This window comes from Antrostomus carolinensis, unplaced genomic scaffold, assembly GCF_000700745.2.
Source record: "Antrostomus carolinensis isolate BGI_N321 unplaced genomic scaffold, ASM70074v2 scaffold2981, whole genome shotgun sequence".
In the NCBI taxonomy this organism is placed as follows: Eukaryota; Metazoa; Chordata; class Aves; order Caprimulgiformes; family Caprimulgidae; genus Antrostomus; species Antrostomus carolinensis.
In genome coordinates, this window is record NW_010294625.1 from 1 (window position 1) to 22485 (window position 22485).

At 38.7% G+C, this 22485-nt stretch overlaps 1 protein-coding gene across 1 annotated transcript in view; it reads right to left on the reverse strand.

The window, feature by feature from the left end:
* Positions 1-3233: 3233 nt before the first annotated feature.
* Positions 3234-22485, reverse strand: part of LOC104532450 (ubiquitin carboxyl-terminal hydrolase 25-like) — a gene marked incomplete at both ends in the record, with an annotated part of 60979 nt that continues 41727 nt past the window's right edge. Inside the window, 11 exon segments of the mRNA XM_010177669.1 lie at positions 3234-3329; positions 5192-5305; positions 8003-8142; positions 9733-9930; positions 11274-11333; positions 11336-11501; positions 14975-15045; positions 15794-16002; positions 17777-17938; positions 18241-18336; positions 19082-19209. Of these exon segments, the coding sequence (XP_010175971.1) occupies positions 3234-3329; positions 5192-5305; positions 8003-8142; positions 9733-9930; positions 11274-11333; positions 11336-11501; positions 14975-15045; positions 15794-16002; positions 17777-17938; positions 18241-18336; positions 19082-19209 (1440 nt within the window).

Sequence of the window (22485 nt, forward strand, 5' to 3'; positions counted from 1 at the left end):
CATCAGGTCCCATGGACTTATGTATGTTCAGATTCCTCAGGTGGTCACGAACCTGATCTTCACTTACAGCAGGAGAGACTTTGTCTCTCTGGTCCCTGACTTGTGGGCCATCAACTTGAGAGCTGTGAGGAGACAGGTTGCCAGTGAAGACTGAGGCAAAAAAGTTGAGAACCTCAGCCTTCTCTTCATCTGTTGTTACTAGATCAACATTGCTGCTCATCAGGGCGGGAACGACACTTTCTTTAACCTTCCTTTTTCAGTTTACATACCTGTAGAAGTCCTTCTTGTTTTTCTTGGCATCCCTTGCCAAGTTCAGCTCCAGCTGTGCCTTGGCCTTCCTGACCTCATCCCTACACAATTGGGCAACATCCCTGTACTCTTTCCAGGTTACCTGTCTCTGCTTCCACTGACTATATAGTTCCATCTTGCCTTTCAGTTTGACCATCAGGTCACAACTCAGCCATGCTGGTCTCTCGCCTTCCTTGCCCAATTTCTTACACCTGGGGATTGAGAGCTCTTGTACTATGTGGAAAACATCCTTAAAGATCTTCCAGCTCTGTTCTGCTCCCTTGTCCTTGAGGGCCATTTTGCAGGGGCCCCTACTGACTAGCTCCTTGAAGAGCTGTAAGTTGGCTTTCCTGAAATTCAGGGTCCTGACAATGCGGTTCTGACTATGCTTCTCATATGACTCATATGCCTTAGGACAGTGAACTGCACCAGTGCATGATCACTATAGCCCAGACTGCCTCCAATCTTGACATCACAAATCAGCTCACTTGCACTGGTGACCATCAGGTCCAGTATTGCTTCCCCTCGAGTAGAGCTGTCCATTTCTTATGTTAGAAAGTTGTCACCAAGGCACTCCAGGAGTCTCTTGGATTGCCTGCAGCTTGCCATGCTACTTTTCCTATGGATGTCAGGGTAGCTGAATCCCCCAGCAGGATGAGAGCCTGTGAGCTCAATGCCTCCTGGAGCTGGAATAAGAAGGCTTCATCGATAGATTCCCCTTGATTGGGTGGCCTGTAGTAGACACCAGCCACAAGGTTTCCCTTGTTGTCTCAATCCCTAATTCCTACTCAGAAGCTTCCAACCTGCTCATGGCTATTCTTAAGGGATGACTCTTCACACTCTATCCATTTCTTAACATAGAGGGCAACACCTCCACCCCTCTTCCTTCTCCTGTCCCTTCTGAACAGCTTGTAGCCATCGACAGCCACACTCCAGTCCCACCAAGTTTCTGTAATGGCCACTATGTTGTAGCTTTCTAGTAGGATGGTAGCTTCCAACTCTTCCTGTTTGTTGCCCATGCTGTATGCACTGGTGTAGAGGCACTTCAGCTGGGCTGGTGGCCGTGTCACCTTCTTAGACAGACACCCCTCTATTCCCCCAAGGTGTTTCATGGAAGCTACCCTCTTGGCTCCTATTACCTCAGGAGTTTCTGGCTGGTCTCTGTAGGACTTTGCCTGTGCTGCAGTGCCCACTGCATTCCTCAGGGCAACAGGTTGAAGGCCCTTACTATCATATCATAGAAAAAATTACAGAGTTTTCTGTAAACACAATTTTATAAAAAATAAACACATGAAGAAACCCAGAGTATAACAGTATTAAAAAATATCATAGAAGCTTTTATAATAAGTTTATGGAGTAATATGAGATTTCATCTGACACATTTCAAAATATGTCTTGTAGGACCACTTCATCTGCATACACTGATACTAATGTTTTCCTCAAAAATGAAGCATGTTCCACCTCTTCTAAGTGACTGCAAACATGATTCAGCAGAAAACAAGGAAACTGTTCTACTCTCTAACAATTCGGTGTCAGAACATTTTCTCATTCAGAGACAAATTCTGTTCACCATGAAGTGAAAATGTTTAAGCATTCAAAATTAAAGACCAAAAAACATTTCAACTGATCACTGTTTTAATAACTCTGAAGCACTAAGTATAATTTTATTTTGAACTGCATTTCTGTTTTAAAACTATCAAAGCACCCTTCATATTCAAGAAATAATTTGGTGTCCTTAAACTTTCTAGTAAAAGTTTGATTTGATCAAATGAGGATTTTCTTTTTTTTTTTTCAACTTAAAAAAAAACTTACATATTTTCATTAAGTAATAGATTTGAAAAAAACCCAGCATCTGAATCCCAAACAAAACCTATTTCACTAAACAGAGGCTATGGCAGGTGTCTCTCCATTCCCTGAGGGCAGCCACAGTTAACAGAGCCAGCCCTGTAAACATGTGTTATGGTCATAACACTTCTCAAAATGTCCATTACAAAAACCACACAAACAGACAAACAAACAAACCCATGAGATTTCAATTTCCTTACCAAGGGGTGTGAGAATTTTTTGGTGGTAGTGGGTGGGTTTTTTGGGTTTTTGTTGGTTGTCGTTTGGCTGGTTTTGGTGGTTTGGGGTTTTTTTTGTTTGTTTCTTTTGGTTTTTACAATTTCTTCTAGTGCAACTACACCATAACAATTAATAAGAAAACAAACTACTACTCAACAACAAGCAAGAAACTTCTTCCCCCTCTCCAAATTCCATTTGAGAGAATTTTAGGTCATGTCAAAGTAATTCCCTTTCTAATACCCTGAAAATTCAAAAGATTATGAGCTAAAAATGCTCAGAAGTTTGTGTATTTAAGAAGACTAACACATTTTAAAATCCACTATCATTATGAAAAGTAATAACCACAAAAAGGCTGATTTCTAATTCCCAATAATAAAGCACTCCATAAATAAATAGTATTGACATCCATGCAGTTACACAAAAGAAAGTAATTTAGATTTACTAAAAATCTTTTAAAGAGTACAAAACAAGAACATCACTGAAATAAACAACAAATGACTAAACACTAATGTCCCTGGGTGAAAAAACACGTCCCTAACAGTCTAGTGAAGGCACATTTTTTGTTACTAACAGGGGAAAAAAACCTGTATTTTTATTGATTACATATCTAGGTTTCATGTTACTTGCCACTATTATTAGAAAGCTAAAATGCAGAAAGGTATATTCTGTGATAAGCTACTGAAATCAAGGCAGCGTACTGCTGAATCAATGGGGAAACAGCTGTCTATTTTTTAAGGGAGAAATATCTAAAAGGAGGACTGGTATCACAGAATAGTAGGTATAAATGCTCTAACAGTCTTAATATGAATCAAAGGGTGGAGGGAGAAGACATATCTAACAAGAGAAGTCAGAGGAGAAAAAGTTGAAAATGTTAGTTGTACCTTAAAGAACCCTGCTTCTGGCCCACACCTGTCATAAACATTCCTGGCTTTACCTATAGCCATGATAATACCTTGCATGTTCGGGGTCAGCATGACCTGCCACAAGGGATTTAAGGTAAAAGTTTTGAATGATTAATATTTTAACGACCAATTTCAATATGTTTTTAGTCTCATGCAAGATAAAAAGCAACTTAATACATGCATACATTGAAATGGCACATTTCAATACAGATCTGGTGTGCATACTCTGCAAATCAGTCGTGGCACGTGTATATATTTTTACTGTAACAACACATGATTAAAGGAAGCTTACCAAAAAAAAAACCCCAAAACCCAAAAAACTGAAAAACTGTGTCAAATACTATTTAAAGTTACATGGTCAAAATGTCCCAGGAAAGGAACATGCATCATTCAGCAGAAACTGGATACTGAATGAGAGCTACCCATGGCCACTAAATGCTTAAAAAAAATGTCTTGAGTAGAAAAATCACCCAATCACACTCTATATATACTATACTAAAAACATAATAAACGACACTGCCTGTATTTTAGGCATATTTCAACATCAAAATAAGGTACTAATTCCTGAAAATGCAATTGGTCCTTGAAGCATTTGCAGATAAATTCTTAAAAATCAGCCCCAAAACATTTAACAATCACAAAGCCAAACATAAGGCACACATCTTGTGGCTATTCACATTAATTATATACAAACAATTTCATACATCTAGGTTACTCAGAAAGGCCTTTCCCCTTTGTTATCTTTAAAGCAAAGAAAAACACTCCCTCTCTTTCTTCCCAAGGTATAGCTGGCACAGCAACAAAAGATGAAAAACTCTAAACTCTCCAGAAGACTTTCCCACACATAAGAACAACAACAAAAACGTGAATATACTTACAAAAGGGAAATGAGGAAGAAAGTTATCATCCTCTAGAAAGACAATGGCATGGGGACATTCCTACATCAGGAATGGGGACAACGGGGGGGGAACAAAAAACCCCCAAAAAGTAGACCATTAGGTGAGGCTAAATCCTCATGTCTTTAAAGGTGGAAATTACTCATCTGTGAGAAGCTAAACTCAGTATGATGATGTCAGTTAAATAATTTTATTCTCCATCCCATACTCGCAGTTACAACTGATTACAATTAGAGGGCAGAGTGACCTGAAATATCCATTTGCCCAGGGAAGCAAAAGCTCCCCATAGCCCACCAAGAACAAATGCTCAGACACCTGAGAATATAGGCTGCACCAATGCTATCCCCAATCCAAACAAATATGGCGTAAGCAGTGTCAAGGCAGGACAGTTTGATGACCTTGCAGTGGTGTTTGCTGCTGCTAAAACAGGGCAGCAGAAAATAATGTCTCTTAACTGTTCCTCAAGTAGTACCAGGCACACACTACCCTGGGTCTGAAGTGGGAAAAAATAATACTTATTCCCCTGGCCCCCCCTTAAGCTTTGGAAGAGTCAGCTCCACCAGACACATCAGTTTCAGGTTATTCCATGGGTAATTTAACCCTTGAAGTCTGAAAAGCTTAATCTTGGCAAATAAGGGATTGGACTTGAACATTAGCTTTATTGGACTGACAAGAAAGCCAAACCTTAAGAACATCACTCACTATCCTGTCACTTCTTAAATAGTGCAGTAGTCTGCAGTCTATCACCCACATTTCAAATGCTATCTGGTCTAACACAAACATTCAACTTCCACAGCTAAAAAGACAAATATACCTCCAGTGTAAATGGTACCATGCAAAGCGTGTCCAATTAGAGTTGCTAGTGCTTTCCGTTCATATTTCATTACAAATTAAGACATTGTTAAGGTTACAAATCGCTAAGCATTTAGTTTTGCAGAAACCTGTTAGGTGTCATAATGTGCAAACATGCCAAAAACTCTCATCAGGCAGCACAAGAAAGCACCAAGGAGGAGCGGTGCACACAACTGCAATCAAATGTACCTCATCGTCATAACCCCCCTCCTCTGACTCAATCACAAAAGTCCCTACATCAGGAATCGCCACCTCTACAACTCGCTGGTAAGAAGCTGGCTGAGCTGGGGCATTATCAGAGCTCTGCAGAAGAAAACCATTATCAGTAGGTGTGTGAGGAGGGAAAAAAAATAAAATCAGAAAATAGAGAAAATTATGGAAAGACACAAACTGTCAGGCCGATCAAGTAAAATGATGTGCACTGCTGAAGTTCTAAAAAAAGCATATAAATATCACTTATATTCTCAAATTACTTACAGTTTCTTAATTTTTTTAAGCCATACATTTTAAAATTAAGACATAATTATCGAAAAGATTTTGTTTGTTCTTTATTCACTAATTACATTTAACAGGTTAGTATTGCAACTCTAATATCAATTACTAATTTAAGGCAGGGACCCATTAAAGGACAGGTCTGTGAACCACCACTTCTCTTCATACATTTCACTAAAAAATTATTAAATACATCTGAAGTATCTGATGAATTCTAAAGGATGGCAACAAGGGATGAACAACTAAGGGATGGCAACAAGCCGAAGGCTAACATTTCCTGAAGCTCCAGGAAAAATATACAAAAAAGCCTCTAGCAATTAAGATATTTGAAAGAATATTTATAGGTGCATTACATTCAACAGGGGTTGGTCGGTTTTGGTTTTTTTTAGAAAGAAAAACAGGGGAAGATTATGCTAATCACTGAAATTCTTGCTATGTTAAAGTAAGTTTTAAACCATAACAGAGACGAATATCAGTTCCTATGGTCTATCATTGTATAATAGCCAGTTTAAAACATTTGCAGAATTTAAACCTTTTCCGTAATCTACGCAATCACAGAGTGCCACGCTACTTGTTCTTCAACTATTACAATAGTCCCATTTTTTAACAAAGATTCCAGAAATACACATAGTATCTATTTACATCCAGCACTGTATAAATAAAAAGGAAGACTGTGCAATCAGAGGGCAGAGAAAAGGACAAAAGGGCAAAAATGGACACAAATTATCATGTGGTGACTAACCTACAATCCTGTTTGTTACATGTTTGGATGTTGGCTTTCCTTCTCTTAAAATGGACAAACAAAAAGTGGAGGAAAGGAATATACACCTGCATGTCAGAATGCATATGGAAGTAGAATAATTAAAAAAGCATGCTGATACACTGAGAAGGGAGCACAACTCTGCCTAAGTTAAATTTGGGTATACAGAGAGCAGCTTTTAAACATTAACAGAATACCTTCAGGTTAGCTAGAAACTGGCTTTAGATTCTAACAGCTGAAATACATTTGTTTCTAAATAAAAGAGTTTGCATGGTTTGGGGTTTTTTGTTTTCATTTTTAAAGAGACATCCACCTTGCTGCAGAACAATGCAGTGAAAAAACTGGAATAAGGCAACCTGCATCTGCCTCATTAAGCCTATCATGATGTCCCCCTTCCTCAGTCACAGACTTGTAAAGTCCTAAGGTTGATCACTATGCAAAGTTTCATGAGCCAAAACCAAACCACTTGATTCTGTGAGATTCTTCCATATCCCACTGGGATGTATGCCCACAGACACTAGAAAGAGGACAGCATCATGCAAGACATTTTATCATGGGTTTGGTATCTTCATAGCTACCCCTTCAGCTGGAGGTAACTCATATTAAACAGGCTCCCCATAAGCTGTTCTGTGTTCTAAGAACTCAAAAAAGTCAGATACACTGCAGCCTAAATCACTAGTGATAGAGCATCTTCTCATCCAGGGTTAGATTAGTCTTCCTGGGGGCTTTGATTTCAGGTTAGCAGAGAAAGTGTGCTTCTCTGCCCTCCTGTCACCAGAGGAGAGAGGGATAGAAAACATGTCAGCTGTAAGAGTCAACAAGTTGTCACGTCAGTTTCAAAGGCTTTAAGGACTTTCCTGCTGGCCCCAAAGATACCTGGGGCTAGATTGCTTTTGTTTAATGAGGATTCATACCTGAACTTAGGAAATACGCTTCAAATTTTGCACAGATGTAAATTGTTCCTATCTCCAGTGGTTACTAGGGGTACCCAAGGAAGCTATACTGTACATTATGTATGTTTTATCCTTATAGATACAGTTTCAAGACAGATACATGTATTGCTTTAAAGGCACTTGCTTTTGTGGCAAATGCATTGGTCACTTATCTGTATACTTATAGGGAAGCAAAAAGATATATTCTGAAAGAAAAAACTATTAAATATTAGTTTCATTAACTCAAGAAGTAGTTAATTTCCAACTCCTCTTAAAATTTGTTGTATGAAGTAGAAACAGAATCATCCAACACTAATTCTTATAACTATTTTAAGTTAATATATGCATTTAATGAATCACAAAAAATAATTTTCATCAAGTTGTGAATTTACGTTAAAGCCACAAAATACTGTTGAAAATCCTCTTATTTTTGAAAGCTTCAGATAAAAATCTGAATGTTTAAAGAGGTATTTTTCAAGTCTTTTACATGGAATGTCAAAGTTTGCTCCTCAAAAATAAATGGAACCATCTAACATTTTGAAAGTTGGTGGGTACAAAAAAATGACTGTTATTTGAACAATATGCTGTACTCTTGACTACACATAGAGGACATCTATCTTAGCCTTTCTCATCTGCTACACCCATTATTGTAGTACACTCTTTCTGGATGGACTGTAGGGTTGGACAGTCCCTGAAGAAAGAGCTATTTTCAGTTCAAAGTTTCCACACACATACTCCCCTTTTATCAGCTATTAAACCATTTCCATTTGCAAAATAAAAGCAAAAGAAGTATTTCAAGCTTCAAAATATCCTCACCGTATCCATTATAGCTTCTGGACCTCTATCTTCTTGTTCAGCTAAAGCTTTATTGATTGCTTGTACAGAATCTTCTTTTAAGTGCTTTGAAGTATCAGTTCTTGATGGCTGCTCTAAATATTCTGGTTCTCCTGCTTGAACTTAGTAACAGAAATAAGATAACGATTTTCTATGTTAACATAAGCATGAATTTTGAATTAATTAGTTTTATTTGGATCACTGTCTCATAGATAAGGTAACCCAAGTAGAAAATGCAGGTAGGTCACATCATTCACAAATACAATTTTACACCAGTCTGTGTCTCAGGTCATTTTGAACACTTTCAAAGAAACAGACCCATGATTTCATATTAGGAACAACCGACCTGTCCTGTCTATAGACCCATTAAGGCTCTTGAGTGAGGGGTGTTCATCAATCATACAGGGGATCACTGAGCACAAAGATGAGATTCTACTCAGACTTTCTGTGGGATACAGGCCCAATATATGGAATGACTTTCGGCCATTTAAGTGCCAGAGGTATTTTTACTTCACATAATATTCTTCTGACTTAAGGGAAATGTCAAAGTCTCTCCCACTCGAGGGCAACAAAATTGATCAGCATAAATAGTGTCTTATATTCCTTAGATGATGAAAGCAAGTTTTGGCAGACAAATAAAATATTCATTTAGTACTTTCCATTACTAACAAAAGACCTAAAACCAGTCTCAAAGTGTTTGTGAAGTAAAAACATATAGAAGATGAAGTCACTCTCCACAGAGTTGGCAAAAAAAAGAAATGTCATTAACTCATTGCACTTTTTACATCCAGTTTGTAGTCATAGAAAATTAAGAAAAATACATACTCAGTCTTAATGACTCAAATACAACAATGTGAACAACTGGACAGCAGTCTCACTACAAAAATCCATCATGTCATTTTTCACATAATGTACAATCAGTCTTCTGCAATGAAGCAAAAGGTGTATACAACCTAAAACCTGACAGATTTTTCTATGTCAAAGTAGGCATATTTTACAGTCAGATTATCAGTGGTCTTTATTAGCTAGGTTCCCAACAGCACTGGCCTCACTGTTGCTGTTCAGAGCCTCATCCTCATTTTCACACAGTAATTTCTTAAGTAGGCCCTACTATCGCTACCTCTATTCAATAGATCACACCAAATAAATTATTTTTCACTTTAGGTCTAAATTCTGACCTAATTTAAAAGGAGAAGGTAGGTCTTCTACTCAATCACTCTCAATAGAAGAATATATATCACTTAGGGACTAATAAATTCTCAAAACAGACTGGTGAGACCTGTTAATCTAAATTCTGACCTAATTTAGAAAGAGAAGGTAGGTCTTCTACTCAATCACTCTAAATAGAAGAATATATATCACTTAGGGACTAACAAATTCTCAAAACAGACTGGTGAGACCTGTTAATAATTACCTATCTTAAAAGGCCAAAGTTTCTACGTAAAAAAAAAAATATAGTAAAAGCTAAGCACAACTAGGATGGAAAACGAAGAAGCACCAACAAATAATTTTTGTATTTAAATAAAAAATAAAATGCCAAAAAATCCCAACAGATTAACCTTCAAGTACAGTTACCTTGGCCAAGTAAATAGTTACAATTCAAGACAACACAAATTAACTTTTTTTTTCCTTTCTTAAGTTGCAAAACACTATATACAAAACCCGCTGATTTTTGGTTCTGATCCTTTTACAAACAGGTACAAAAAACTAACCTGGAGCAGGTGAGGGTGCTGGTGCCCTGGGTATCTGAGATAACAACTTCTCCTGCTGTGCTTTCTGAGCAAGCTCGGCATCCCATTCTTCGAGTTCTTTTTCAAAACGTTTATTGTCTTCCTTGACATAATCCCTAAGATCAGAAGGTAGCGTGTCCATTCCAACAAGGATCTGTCCCGTTTCTTTGTTAAATTCCTCTGTGGGAACATGAAAGATAAATTTCAGTAGAAGAAAGAATAGGAGAAAAGAAAGTACATACAACAAACTTCCTCAAGTGAATTACTGGAAACATGCAGTACAGCACCAAAACCCCAGAACTATATTACTTTTAACTAGTTTTATTATCTGTCGGGCACTCCTCTGCTACTGAGACATATGGCTACTGTTCTTGCGATCTCTGGATTATATGTTCTGGGGCACCATCAGAGCATTGCCATTTTGAAAGATGAGCCTTTTGGGCCATAAGCACCCTATAATTGTGAACGTTCAGCAAAAAAGGCACAAAAAACCACCATAGCTTGATTGCATTACTGTCACACAGAGCTGGACACAACTCAACTTTGCAGCAGAAAAGGAGGAGGAGAGTGGGCCTACAGGGATTTGGAAAGCCAACTGATAAGAACACCAGCTGCATAGAGTAACCTTCCTTTTTGGTTCAAGAACGGTCTCTGCAAGAGTATCAATCAGCTGTAATTGTCCTCCAGCAATGGGCCACAGACTTAACGGCACAGCCACCCTACAGGGCTCATAAACCTTGTGGCTGCAAGTCCACTTCTAATCTGGTAATCTAGAAATGTCAAGGTTAATAATAGTTCTCATTTAAAATACTGAACATATGCTCACTCTAGTTTTCTGCCCTATGAAAAGACAGGAACATTAAAATTATCCACCATTATTGAATCTGGCCGTTCTCACAGTCAGCTTCCCAGCCACCATTACCAGTCCCCACAAAACGCATGTTAAGGGATCTTTGCCCTCTCTCCAAATACTTCCGTACAAGCACTACATACTAGTATATGACCTGAAAAAAATTCCCAGTCCATGTATTTCTTTGGTTTGATGTGTGGTTGGTAGGGCTAACTTATTCACACTTCAATATACTGCATAAAGCTTCAAGTTTCCACACTCCATAAAAGTTCATCAGAGTTCTGAAGCTTATAAAAAAAAAAAACCCACAAGGATTTTAATGTCAAGAGGGTCATTTCTGTATTTCCATATTTCTCTTCTAATCTTCAGTGAGACATCATCTCCAAAATTCTGAAAATGTGATCACCTAGCTAGAATGTTTACAAATTAGCAAACTTAGTTTATTTTGCTCTATTAATAATGCTTAAACAGTGGCATTCTTTATTAAGTTAAAAGTTGAAGAGCAATTGTTCTACTCAAAAAAACAATATGACTAACAGTTTTGAGCATAACTAGGACTTTAAATGATTACTTAAAACATTTCAAAAAATCTAGAAATCCATCTGAAAGAAGCTCACTTTATCAATATATTCAGCTATTCTATATCATGCAGAAAACATATCCATAACATTACCTTGTATCAAATATTGTTCCTTATCATTGATATACATTAAACAATATGCACTGGCATTCTGTAACCACCAAAAGAATCCCGCTCCAACTCTTCCCAAGTTGACTTTGTCACAGAAATATCATTGTATTTCATCCATCTGTTCTGGTGGTGGTCATAAATATATGCCCAGTAGTGTCCTGCGTTAGCTTGACCTTCATGAACTAGCACAGCATGCAACCTATAAGGAACCTTAAAGAAAACAAAAGAAAAAAACCCCAAAATGTCAATCTCTCCTCACCAGCATTTAATTCCTACCACCTGTCAGCAGTAATAGCTACATTAAATAAAAGTAACAAAAATAAAGTTAAACAGGATCAAAACATGACACACAGGAAAAACAGAACAGAATAGTTACAAGAGACCTTAAAAACATTAGTGAGTCTACAGCATAATTGCCTACTCTGTCTTTACTGCCAGGCATCCTCTTTTCTTAATTCCTTCATATTCCTACTTTCCTTGTAACTACAAAAAACCATCAAATATATCAGTCTTAAGTGTTTATTATTTGCTCCATTTCTGACCTGGTAAACATGTCCTGATGTCTGGAAAGGCATATTGAAATTCAAAATAGTAAACTCTGGGCCAGTAAGAGAGTTCATTTAAAGGAATATTTGGGAGTTGAATACTTGCATTACCCAAAGGTAAAATTCTTACAGTAGAATAGGAATACAACTGTTTTCCAGTATTTTAAACGTATCAGTAAAAGCATTGCTAAGAGAACCATGGAACACATGATGAGGTCCTCTCCACCTCCTGAGGCAGAGAAGAAAGATTTTAGTTTCTAGGATCAATGTAAAAAGTAACCCAGGTTTCATGCATTCATCAACAAGTAAGAAGAATGGGAAACTCAGTTTCTATGTAAGGACCTGGAAATCTGAAGGAGGGAGAGAGACATAAGAGAGAAGCAGAATGAATGACTGTTTCCTTACAAGTCATGTAAAAGCATCTTAGCAATCAGTTCATTTTAACCTGCTGAAACAGCACATGCAACATAAAAGGGAAAACTGATCTTCCCTGCTATGCACAGTATGCCTGAACAACAACAGCTCAGCAAGGATGAGGAACAACCTGACACCACCTTTACTGTCTCACAGTCTGAACAGTAGAAAAATGGTCTATTTAACACAAGGTGTACTAGATATCTGTTGCAAATATCATTTGAACACCACAATAATCAGTAACCATAAATACATATGTAACTATAACTTGAGAAATCCCTTGAAGTTATTTTTAACCTGATCATCCTCTTCCAGGCTGTATGCAAGTGCTGAGAGATTTTGCAACCCACCCTTGAACTGTAAAGTTGACTGACTGCACAGCAGCTGGAATCAAACAGTCTGTCATCCCAGAGACCAAACCACACTGTAAATCTCTCTCAAACACAAGAAGTATACACAGAAGAAATCCTAGCAAGTCCTAAAATCTGAATGCTCTGGGTTTTTTTAGCATCTGTTATCAAACCACTGTGAAAGCCATCTTAAAATGATTGCAAGTCCATTCATATGTACATAAATATATGCAGATTCTGATTAAAAATAAAGGTAAGTGAAATCTCTTTAGACTTTAAATTTCCTCATCCTAAAATAGGGCATTAAAATCCCAGGTGAATTTAAATCATTTTACTTAAAACCTTGCTAACTGGGTCAGCTTGAAGGTCCCTACCCTTTCCTCCAGCTCTGGAGAACCAGCTGTCATTCATTCACGCTGAGCTTCCAGGACAGTTCCCCCAGAGAGGTCTGTGACTGAGGGACAGGCAAGTTCAGTGCCAACAGGCATCTCTTGTGATAAGACATTATATCAACAGTAATTAAAATTACAGGGCAACAAGTAAATAGTTGGCATTAAACTTCTGAGCTTACACTTACTACTCATGAAATGGAAGTGGAGCTCCACCAACCTTGTCACAGGTAGCTACAGAAAAGATATATCAAAGCTTGTATATCAGAGATGAATCTCCACAGAAGGAGGGAAATAATCAAATAAGCAGTTGATGAAATCTATTAATTCAGAATGATGAGATGAAATAAGAATTTCATTAATATATTTCATATGACAATTTGACAAGGGTTTTATGGACAACTGTAGTTTCCTTAGAATCAAAGGGGACATAAGGAAGAGATCATCAAGTCCAACTGTCAGTCCTGCGATTGTATCATTCAGAGGAAAACATCAATACTGTGAAACTGCTCCCAGAGAATGGGGCAATACTAAGCTATCCAATTGCCCAGATGCAGAGACAGGCAGGGGAAAGTAGACAGCCACGTGCACCTGCTTCCTTCCTCTTGTGCCAACACACCCACAGGGACAAAACCAGCTGAGTTGCAGAAGAGCAGCCTTTGCTTCCAGCCTGTGATTTCACATGGGTTCAGTACCTACTTGTTTCCTAACAATCACTTAATACACCCCGCTACTTTCAAGCATGGCACAGGAACCCCCTCCACAAATCTCTATACCATCTTCCTCCTGCTCTGTTACTGGAATGCTGTCTCAAAACAAACACAAACAAAAAATCTAGTCTACATTATACAAATCTGCACTAGGACAAAGTGTTTTACTAAGTAGTTTCCTTTTTCCACTGTAATGATTGCTGACTAACATCTTCGTCATCCAGAGGTATTTCCTCCTATAACACCTAAGCCAACACCGGTAGACTATTTGGACGCGAGATCACCAAATGACTTCATTTTATTGTTAGATGACACATTTTGTAACAGATAAGCTACAAGTATTAAGGAAAAAAAAAAATGCCTGTCAGTAGCAAGCTTAGAGAAAGCCATCTAGGCAAGCCTGCCTGAAATCCTTAACATCAGAGCCCAGCTGCCAGGAACTATTACAAGCCATGTACAAAATGAAAATGTACCTCAAGGGAAACTGTAAGCTGAACACATCTTCCTTGGAAGGAAAATAGTTCTTTTTGCTAACAGAAAGTAACAGAGGAAGTAATCCTTAACCTTAAAACTGTCAAAATGAGCGAACATGAGTATGTGAATATAAGAAATACCAGAGGAGCCATGACTGTGTAGTAAAGCATTCCAAAAATGCTGTACAGATTACACAGCACGAGAATCTCCCTAAAAGGCAGCTTAGACTAATAGTCAAGGTTGTGACTGATACTAAAGCTAGACCGAGTCTCAAAAAAACCAACAAAAACCAAAACAACAAAGAAACCCCACTGCCATTATTAACTACAAATTAAAAATCAGGAGAGTTGAATTCCCAAGTATTAGTATGGAAGTTCAATACACAAAAAAAAAAAAAAAAGCATAAAAATAATAGCTTCTTGTGTCTAATGCTTTGTCACCTTAAAGTAAGTCGTAAGATTACCTAGCAATATGGTCAAATTGAGATGAGAAAATTTGATTGCGTTACACAAAAACCTGTGTAAGTTTTTGAAGTTCTGCATTCAAGTCAAAAAAGTGGGTCAGAGATAGAACATATTTGGGCTTTTCATCACAAGGTTGTTTAAACTTAAGTATGTCACCTGAAAAATACTGTAACATTGCCTTTCATCAGACTGCCAATAATTAAAAGGTTTGCAAAAATCATTATGACTTTCCAATGACATTTCTCAAACCATTAAATATAATTGTTGTATACTTGCTCTATGAGGAAGAGACAAAAAGGATCTATTTTGAATTATCTCATGCAGAAATTGTACTTACTTGGATCATTGTTTTGTCAGAGTACATCAATTCAATTGTCCGATGTATTCTAGATATACTTTCTTGTAAATCTAAAATAAAAATAAAAAACAAGCTCTCTTCCATGAGGCTGTATAATTGCACATGGCTACATCTTTATTTTATCTCATTAAAAACCAAACAAGGGTACATTTCACATTTGGTGCATCTGTTTATCTAACTACATGCCAAACACTACACCTTCTCAAAGGACAGAGAGAAGTGATTCATCATACGTCGCTGCATGTTTCCTAGAGCTCAACCAAGCCCACCCTTACTGCAACAACTTCCTCCCTTTTTCCCCCCTCAGAGCTACAGAACAGAATGCAAGCTCTACCCACTCCAAAAAGCTTTTGCTCAGAAATTTGCTGAATTTTCCTTTATGGAAGAGGTCACTCTACCCTAAACCCCTATGGAAGGGGTCACTCTACCCTAAACCCCTATGGAAGGGGTCACTCTACCCTAAACTCCCCTGCAGAGCACCAAGTCACAGCATGGGCCCAGCCACTATCACACTGACAGCTTGGACACGTCTGCAGAGACGTTCCTTGGCCTGGATCCCGTCTCTGTTTCAACTCAACTGCCCCCAACACCACGCACACAGAAACCTGCGTTGAAACACCTCTGTACGCTTCACTCAATGCCCAGTTTGCACCTTCGGTTTATAAACCTCCAGTCTACTCCAATCTCCAGCTGACTTCCCCTCGTACATGAGGGAGAAGTTTAGACATGTGGAACAAGCAACTCAACGCACATGTGGACATCAAGGTGATTTCCCCCACTTCCAGCTTGTGGTGTTACCTCTAGTGTCGTTCTCCACTTCAGTCCTCCAGCGATGTAAACACCCCTCTAGGACAGACAGTTCTTCCTCAGTTATGTGCCTTGGTGCCGGATGCATTGGCAGATCAGGAGGAATTCGTGATTGTGTAAATGGTTTATGTATTACTGATCTTTGTACAGGAGATGTGCTTGGAACATCTGAAGATGAAGGCCCCTGCTGCTCTATTGTGCTGCATTCATTCAAAACATGAAATACAAAACTTGAATCATCTTATATACAAACTAAAAGCTAAACCATCAAAATAAGCTTTTAATCTGAAAACAGAACTTTTAAAGGTAATAATTTCCTACAGTGCAATCCAGGAAAAGTACCTACAATATCAATATGGAATTAATACGTAAATTCTGAAAACTCTGCAGTTACTACATGTTAGCACAATAAAAACTCTGGCTGCCATTACCAAAGATAAAGGAATTGGAACTGGATCGGTCAAGCCAGTTTCCTTTACTTGAAATGCTATTCAACACTTCCAAATAACATCATACAAGTAATCACTGTGGTTTGAAGCATTTACTGCAAAACTGCAAAGAGAAAAAAATCACAGCAGCTTGTCTTATGGCCCACTGACCATAAAATCCAATAAACACAAGTCCTCTGTTTTGTAACTTCTTTGCATACCTTATGCCTAGCAGACTTTTTTTTCTGATTGCCTACCTACAACTTATGTTAAATGAACCGCAACAATGAAGGGATCTCTGATATTTACAGCACACTGGAAATTTCACACCAAACCATCTAAACTTGTTCCAAACACCTTCTAACACAAACAGCAAAGTGGACAGCTTAGGAGAATTCTACAAGAGCAGCAGAATATTAAAATGAAAACGTGTTACAGACTTTTCTCTTCCCATCCACAAGACCACCTATATGCAATCATATGCATAACAGGAATCTGAAGATCTCTCTAGCAAGCCACTGACTGTTTACTTAATGTACAGCATCATGATACAGCCTGAAGAGCCTGGATTCTTCAGAAGTTTAGAAAGTACTGAGAACATTAAGAGCTGACAATGTCTCTCCACATAACACGTTGTGTTTCTACAGATTCACAAAAAATTACATCATATTTACACTTTTACAGAATAAATTTCCTATACAGGAGTTTGAACAAAGTATATTACTTTTGATATTGTATTTCATGCAAGAAATGGTAGCTTTTAAAAGTTTGTCTTCTTTTATCAGTCATCAGGATTTCTACTGGTATATCTGTAAGACACCTGAAATCTTTTAAAAGCTTTTTAGATTAATTTACTGTACTTCTCTGAACTACTAAGTTAACTATCTTGCTACCTCTGTTATAAACTGTTCGTGTCCACCTAGCCAAGTCCTGTCCTAAGTTATACTCTATTAATTGTTACTAATAGTTCCTAGTTTCAATAATGAGTAAAACAACATTATTGGACCTTTATATCCCTGATACTTTGGCTACTCCTTATTAAAAAGTCAGACTGGTAGGTTCCTGACAAACTCTGTGAGAAGTGTAAACTGCAAAGCAGAAAAGGAGTTTTACCCTCAGACAAAAAAAGAAAATAAAAAAAAAATCAACAGATAAATTGTACACCAGAAACCTTGAAGCTCTGCAGTACATACATGCTGTCCAAATTCAGATTCTTAAACAACACACTTGGGAAGCAGTGACCTCATCAGACATTTCGTCTTTTTGGAATTGTAGGTAGAAATATGCTTTGTCCACCTAAAGACATCTTTAGAAGTGCATGAGACAAACCCAGATTCTTAACATTTTGGTTTATTTAAGCCTGCTGTGCTGAAGAATACTTCCAGGAAGAGAGAAGAAACTTTACACTGTACCCCTTAGGAGATGCCTAGTTGTCTTAATCTGGTGAACAAAGCAGTTAAACTCCCTCCCCTCTCTCTCTGCTGCCAGGTTTACACCGAGGGGATGACTGGCCTCTCACCTTGGGAAAGCAGGAAGCAGCCCTTACCTGGGCATGGTCTGGGCTGGCAGCGTGCCACTGGCAGGCGCACTAGCACCCAGGTCATCGACAGGAGACGTGCACACCGGCTTGCTGGAGGCAAACTCCAAGGCATACTGCAGGACATCTACCAAGGGGAATCGTTTAGGACCAGAACCATAGCTTAAATATCTGTTAACCATAAAATGTATTAATGCCATGACTCACATATACAATAAAAAAATTAAAAGCTAAAGAAAAAAAAAGATTTTTTTTTTTCTGGTTGACTGCAATTAAGTAAAGCAAGCCTCTCCTAGCACGCTTCATGCATCAGAATTACTGCACTTATACACAGTTCCCAAGGAAAACAGTAAAAGAAAAGAGGTAAATAAGGGAAATCTAGAGCAAATAATGACACACAAAGTGTGCAGTTTAAGGGAGTTTTTCTGTGTAGCCCACAATATTACTTGCATTTACACAGTTATCTATAGTACCGTTCTAATCTCTGCTGTAAAACTGTGAGGTACTCTTTGAGTCTCTTGATTTCATCCCGTTTAATTCTTGTTATTTCTCTGTTTTTGTGCATATACCTGTAAAACAAGAAATTTAGAAAGAGATGTCCACAGTATCCCAACACTGAAACTCATCAGCCATACCACTTAGTGCTAATAAAAACCCACAGTCTCTAGAACCTACAACATATCGATCAGTAAAACAGAACTGAGAAGAACATGGTAAACCTATTAAGCCTTCCTCCCACAACTTTCAAAACAAGTTTTTTCTCCAGTGTCAAAGCTCTGTTCATACCATGACAAATGTATTAGAAAGCTTCTAAATTAAGTAGTTTAAGTAGCAACCATATACAAATACTTTTGTTTAATTATTTAGGCTCTCAAATAACATTCAGCATCTAACTGAAAGTCATCATGGTATTTCACTTCTGCAGATAAACAGCATGCACTGATGCTGAGAATCCTCTTCCAACCATGCAGTGGATCTGGAACACCATGAAATATTTGACTTCTCGTCCTCTTTCCCAAATGGACCAATAAACAGTGTGATTTTTCAGAGTATTTTGCCTGTGTACACAACTGCTTAGCTATAAATTAAAGACTGAAGTGCAAGGAGGCTTTGGCACAAAGTAGCAGTGTGTCTTAAATTGTTATCCATCTGTATTTTTGAAATGGATGAAACCCATGAAAATTTTAATTTGTCTAGCTAGACCAGAAATTTACTGTGATTTAAGCGAGTATAAGATGCACCAGCAACTTTATCAACAAAGTCCTAGCATGAATATAAATTAAATCGTATTACTTTGGTAATATTATACTGTACCTGTCCAGATACAAAATTGGAGGAAATTCTAATTTGTTGTGTATCTTCTCCGGTCTCCCCAAAGCCTGATTAAACTCAAATCTTGATAGCTCAAAAGTTAAGACAGGAGGAAGCTCAGTGAACCAGTGCTGAACAAAAGAAAAACAGAAAACCCCACAATGAATGCCTTCCAATAGCAGAATTTTAGTAGTAACAATACCTGCAGACTGACATAGCTATGGGAGAAACTGCTTTCAGAAGGTGGATCGGCATAAGCTTTCCAAAGTTTCCAACTTTCCCCTTCACTGCAAACAGAGACCAGTAATCACCCATGCTGCATCAGAGCTTTTCAACTCATCGATCACTGTATGTGTTAAAGCAGAGCAGGCATGAACGCTTCCTCCTTCCACATTTGTCTTGCTTCTACTGAAAGCAGCCTATGCATGAACCTACCTGCCTTGACAACTGTCCTGTTCTCTTTCAACTCTCCAATGCCACTGAAAGGGTTCTTTACACTGTACCATGTGCTCTTCCTGCTTCCTCCCTCAGTTTCTGACCCCCTCATTCACCTGGTATCACTCAAAAGTTTCTAATGACCTCATATCTCTAATCACTGCTAATCCATCTGTGTTGGCTTTGGGGAGGGGGGCCAACCATTTTTGGTAGTGGGGGAAGGGGCTACAGTGATGGGCCCAGTGAGAAGCTTCACAAAGCTCCCTTGGCTCCAAGGCAGGCCTGTCTCCAGCCCAGGCACTAGCAATAGGGAAATGCCTCTTTGAATCAATATTTATGAGGGGAAGAACTGTTTTGAAAAGAAGAAGGATAGAACCAAGAGGAGAGACCATTGACCTAAACAAAAGAAGACTATGGACCTAAACAAAAAGAGCATCTTGCCATGAGGAAGGAGGAGGAGGGAGAAGGCAGAAAATCTCAGACACCGAGACCAATACGCAAGAAGAGGAGAAGAAAGGTAAATGAGGTCCCCTGCAGCCCATGGAGATTCAACGGCAGAGCAGATACCCACACATAGACCATGGAGGACTCCACACTGGCGCAGAAAGCTGTACCTGAGAGCAGTTGTGACTTGAGTATAGAGACCCCAGAGATGCTCAACACCAGTGCTTGGGGGAGGAGGTGCGCTGGACCAGAGGCCTGTCTGCAGCCCATGGACTGCTGAAACCAGGAGCTATGCCTGAAGAGGTCCATGTCTCCATGGGAAGCCCGCACTGGAACACTTTGTTCCTGGGCTCTTGCAGCCCGTGGGAGGGATCTCATGCCAGGAAGAGTGGCAGAAGTGAACTGACTGAACCCCCATTCCCTGCCCCTGTGCCTGTAGGGGGGAGAAGGTAGAGAAATCGGGAGCAAAGTGATTTGAGTCTGGGAATAAGGGAGGGGTGGGGGAAGGTGTTGTAAGATGTGCTTGTTATGTCTCACTATCCTTTTCTAATTGACTGGTAATCAAATTGATTTTTCTTCCCCGGATTGAGTCTGTTTTGCCCATGACCTTTGGTGAGTGAGCCGTCCTTGTCCTCGTTTTCAGCCCATGACCCCTTTGTTGTGTTTCCCTTCCCATCTCACTGGGTGGCGAGGGGAGTGAGTGCAGGCCCACGTGGCCTTAGCTGTGGATGAAACAACCATCATCCATGGACCAACCCATGCTATCATCACGTTATCCAAGTTTTCTTTTGAGTATTCAGTCGAGGTCTATTCTTAGTCCTCATTTCCTTCATTACATACTTAATTTCTCAACCAAAAGACAAATTCAGCTCCAATTGCAGCATTAGAGTTCCTTTTTCCTCCCCATTCTACAACCTAAATCCCACAGTCTAGCCGTTTAACCACATTTTGGAGATCTAACCATTAACTCAATCTTCACTGATTGCTGCACTGCCACATGTTTCTGCTATCAATGCCCACAACCCAGACACGGCATTTGACTCGGGGCTGACTTCAAGTTCTCCCACCCAGCCAAATGTCTTGAATAGTCTTTTCATACAATACCTCCAAGACAGTCTTTTCCTCCTGTGCTCATGGCTAAAATTCAGGTCTAGGTTCTCATCATTCCACATCTCAGTGCACTGTTTCCTCTCTTCTCCCCCTTGCCCAGCCTTAGCGCATGTAGCCTTGTCACACTAGCAGATTTTCAGGATGTTGCTGAGTTTTCCTAGTTCATTGCCTTCAGTATCACTCCTCTCATCTGTTTACATGCAAAGTGAGTTGCTTTCCCTTTTCTTGCCTATATCAGCCTCCACTAAGTACCTTTTTCAGTTTTAAAGGACACAGTAATGACTCCTCTGTTGCAGCAATTTCACACAGCAGTAAATTTCAATGCTCAAGTCAGCAAAACCACACCACAACCTTTCCCCCTAAACCCTTTTACTGCTGCTGATGTGCTGAAGCTCATCAACCATGATGCTGACAAACATTATCTCATTTTCCCCACACTTTTAACTCCAAATATATGCATTGACTTCCATCTTCTCTTGAATTGGGATTTAAGTTCCTTGGGACAGGGAATGTCTCTGTTTTCTGTTCATAAGTTAGCTCGCTTGCTGACACCCTACTTCATGGCTGAGGTTTTTAGGCATCATTATAATAATAGTAATAGTAATAATAATGAACAACAAGCGAAATACCCCATTAGAGGCAATGGTGGGAACAAAGGGAAAACAAAAAAAATAGAATGTTACTGTCAGGATCTTTCAACACACACAACTACCAAATTAATTATGCCCTTTAAGCTTTGATATCTACCAGCTCGAATGAATGGTGCTTTAAGTTTGTTCAGAGGAGACAGGCTGCGTTAAAATTACAAGGAATTCAGCTTCCTTCTGTCCTTCCAAACCTTCCAATGCACTTTAACATCTTTGAGGCATTATCTTTAAACATAACTACCAACAGCAGCAACCACTATAAATAAATTGCTTCAGTTCAGGAAAATGTAACCAATTCACTTGGCCCTGGTAATAATGCAGTAATTTTTTTCTAGATTAGGACTTGTTTTGCTGCTGTTGTCAATCTGTTATATGACTACTTCATTTCCATTTCCATACACAAAGAAGCAAAGCTGATTAAAACCCTGACAGTTTCACAGAACTCAAAGCAAAACATTCTAGACCTGTATATGACTATCCTTATGTTCCCCATAGTTTCCTGATATCACAGGTTAAAAAAAAAAAAAAGAGTCTGACATTTGTAGTCAAGCACTTATAACTGAACTGACATTTTATTTATGAATGCACACAGGTTTTAACTGCAAGACAACTTTCGGTCTGTAAGATGAACAATTGTGCTCCTGTAGTAGGTGTATAGAAGATTACACCTTGCCTAAATAAATTGCTCTTTGGATTGTACCAAGTTATTTATGAGATTTTTTTTCTTCCAGTTATATTTCAGGACACATGTTCAATGTAAGAAGACATTAA